Source organism: Egretta garzetta, unplaced genomic scaffold (assembly GCF_000687185.1).
Source record: "Egretta garzetta isolate BGI_Z169 unplaced genomic scaffold, ASM68718v1 scaffold283, whole genome shotgun sequence".
Taxonomy (NCBI): Eukaryota; Metazoa; Chordata; class Aves; order Pelecaniformes; family Ardeidae; genus Egretta; species Egretta garzetta.
The window spans coordinates 121,798-125,234 of record NW_009259043.1 but is presented as its reverse complement, the minus strand read 5'-3'; the positions used below and the strand labels follow the sequence as shown (position 1 = coordinate 125,234).

At 49.5% G+C, this 3,437-nt stretch overlaps 1 protein-coding gene across 1 annotated transcript in view; it reads left to right on the top strand.

Moving 5' to 3' along the window:
• The first annotated feature begins 2,735 nt into the window (after nt 1–2,735).
• VPS4B (vacuolar protein sorting 4 homolog B) overlaps nt 2,736–3,437 on the top strand; it is a 19,155-nt gene continuing 18,453 nt past the window's right edge. Inside the window, exons 1-2 of the mRNA XM_035890578.1 lie at nt 2,736–2,898; nt 3,113–3,185. Of these exons, the coding sequence (XP_035746471.1) occupies nt 2,736–2,898; nt 3,113–3,185 (236 nt within the window). The remainder of the gene's footprint in view (nt 2,899–3,112; nt 3,186–3,437) is intronic.

The window sequence follows — 3,437 nt, the reverse complement described above, 5'->3', positions numbered from 1 at the left end:
TTTCCAAGTTTAAAAACTAAACCAGAAGTAGAGTGAAAATTAACATAACTAAGAAATCCGAAGAGTTTGGCTCAAAAGGTGCAAATTTAAATTTTCTTTGCCAGGGAGGCACAACCAGACCCATTACTGTACTATGCCAGAAAAAATATTGCCACCATCTACCACAGACTTTGAATGTCTTCCCAGTGAAATGGGATGAGCAAGACCAAGGTCTACCAGCAGGCTTCACGTTCTCCCAAGCCAGACTGTAAAAGTAGGAGATGGAAGAGGAAATGATAGTTTTTGAATGCCACTTTTGCAGAAGCAGATGATTCATCCTCCGAACTTGGTTTAAATTGGATTCTTCTCCAGAACCTGTGAGCCCATGGCCCTGCCCAGCCACACTGGGGCTGTGTCTGACCCCTCTTCCCCTCGTGGGGGCTGACCCTGACCCCCACCCGTGGGCCCATGTCCCAGCCCAGCCTCTGCTCATCCCCAGGGAAGTGCCCGATGCCCAGGGCTGGGGCTGCCCCAGTGCCCCAGCTGCTCTGCTCCTGGCTGGGGTGGAAGGATGGGCCATGGCTGTGCCCTGACCCACCCAAGGAGCCACTTCAGCTCAGATTTGCTCAAGAACTGATCATTCCCATGGAACAAAATCTAAAACCGGTGGCTGGTGGCATCAGCAGCAGGTTGTCCCAGCTGCGAACCACTGGGTCTGGTGAAGGGACAGGTGGCACGTGGCCATGGTGTGTGACTAGTGACGCTTGGGTGGGGGAAGAGCTGGGCACGGAGGAAATCTCCACCCAAAGGCAACTTCTCCCTCCCCTGTACTTGCGCTGAGCCTGCAGGCTCTCCTAGAAGAGCTGGGTTTGTCCACAGAAGCCTCTGCCTCTCCCACCCACTGCTTTTACCTCCACAGGCACAGGGGAAGGTGGGAAGGGGACATGTCAAAGCAGGATGGTTCCAGCTTTCAGAGCAGGGCTCTTTCCTTCAGTAGCTGTGGCAGTGGCCGCTGAAGAAATGGGTGCAAAGAGCAAAGGCTCTGAGAGAAAGATCCCTGACCTGTGGTGGAGGTGCTTGCACTGACACGTCAGGCCACGGGATGGGCTAGAGAGTCTGAGGACCACTTACTCCTCAAAATCCAGCGCTTCAAGTCTTGCCCCGAAGCTCACATTTGCCTCTGGTGCCACAGATGTAACATGGCTTTATTTTGGCTTCAGTCTTTCTGGTAGTGAGTACAGCTTTAACTCTTTTCTTCCCGGGCCCCATAGCTATACAACACCCTCTCTGCACCCAGAGTCCTGTGTGCATTAGAAATGAGGGCTCTTAGGACACGGCCCTCCTCCACAATGCTGGTGTGGTTTCAGTGCTATTAAAAGTGGTTACAGATGGCAGCCATCAGATGCCACAGTGGAGGAGAATCACAGATAGGAGGCCTGGCTGTGCTGTGCGGGCATGACTTGTTTTATTGATGTATCTATCGTTTCTTGGCCCAAGGTGTTCATCAACATGCAGTGCGGACCCCTTCCTTCCACACCGAGAGATGGTAGCAGGAAGCCTTCTCCACAACAGCTTACTCAGCCTTAAGCAACACGGGAGATCATGTGTGCCTGTGCCACCTAATGTCACAAAAATATGAGTAGCTGCCCCAGGCAATTAGGAGATGGGCTTAGCTGAGGCCAGTAGGTACTTATATTAACATCTTTAATACATTTTATTTTCACTACACTTAGTTGGACACAATCATTATGACACAGATTCTTGGAATATGGTAACACAGGAACTTCAGCGCTGGGAAGTATTAGATAACGTGACTGTACCTGTGCCTCACATTGAAGTAATACCCTTGACGTGACACTTCATTAGCCTCTCAGATATTAATGCCATCACTCAGCCAGTCTTTCCTCAGGAAAAACTAGCCGCAAAGTCCAATTACAGTAAGAATACTGTAAGGATACTTTAGTAAGGAGCACAAGATTTAGTCTGTTATCTGTAAAGACGCAGATGCCTTTTCAGATTTTTTTTTTTTTATCTCATTCACATTTGCAGAAACAAGTTCTTTTTTCTGGAGTTTCAGAAGGCAGGTCAGTGTGACTGGAGAGGCGTTTACTACTTACACACCTGTGTAAGTACTCACTGTTTTAGACCTAGGTCTAAAAGCTAAATACAACGTCACAGATTTGAAAATCATACGTACAGATGACACAGCCAGAAATGTTAGCGACAGGAACGTATCTGAGAATACTCTGTTCCACTAATCACGAATGACAAGGTAAAGACAGAAGGGAAATGACATCCCCAAGGAAGAAGTGTGATTTAAATAAAAAGGAGGTTGAAAGTAGACCAAAGGCTCCATGACGGTATAATCCACAGTGAAAGGGGAAAAAGGATGTTTTTGCCTCATGCTTTGAAGATGGAATAAGAATAGAAAATAAATGGATATATGCGATTTAAGCCACAGAGTTTTTCTGAGCACTTCACACCATCGATGCTACGCTTGGATCCTGATGACGACACAGCTGCAAGGTTCCTTTAGAAATCATCAGCTCTCCCGTCACTCGGCCCATTCCATTTGTCTTTTGTGACAAACTCAATAAACCGCACTTTCTCCACCATCTCTCTTGGCCGCCTCATTTCCCAAAGCCTGATTACATGACTTAATCTTTGGTACATCACCTCTTTTCACATTTGCAATCAAGCCGAGGAGGACAGCTGTTACTGACCATGCCTAAACATTGACCGAAGCATCCTCCAGCATGCGGATGTATGAGGACACTTGCCGAAATAAACTGCCAGCGCGAAGACTTGAGGAAGAGATTAGCACAACCTTCCCAGGTGTGGGGGTGACCGCGGGTGTGCCTTTCACCCTCTGCCCAAAACAGTGGGCAGTGAGTAAATCGACCGACGGCGTCGGAACGGGTCAGTGAACCACCTTATTACAAAACAAAATCAAAAAGCGACACTGAAATTATGAAGTCGGAACACGCATTGGGGTTACTTGGCGGTACTTGGAAGAACGGGGTTTAGGCATCTAGCGCCAAATTTCCCAGCTACTCCTCTTTTGCCCTAGCGGAATGACAGTGGCGCGGGGAAGGATACGGCGCTAACTGAGCCGACGTTCCTAAATCCGTAGAGCAGGCCAACTTCACGGGGCTGGCTGAATCATTGGCACCGCGCGGTGCCCGAGCTTTGCTGCCGACCGCCAGGTGAGCGGCACCTGACTGCTCCCGACCCGGCCCGAATTTATGAAGAGCCGGTTCCGCGAGGTTAAAGCGTTCGGCGCTCCCATCGCGTCGCGCGCACGACGGTGCCTTGGCGGAGGGCAGGGCAGAGCCGCTAAGAAAAACTCGTAAACTTCGCGCGAGAGCGGGAAAAAAAATTCATTTTACCCCAAACCCTCGCAACGACCGTTTCACGGTTTGGAGAAGCAAGGCAAAAACCGAAGCCAGAATCCCGCC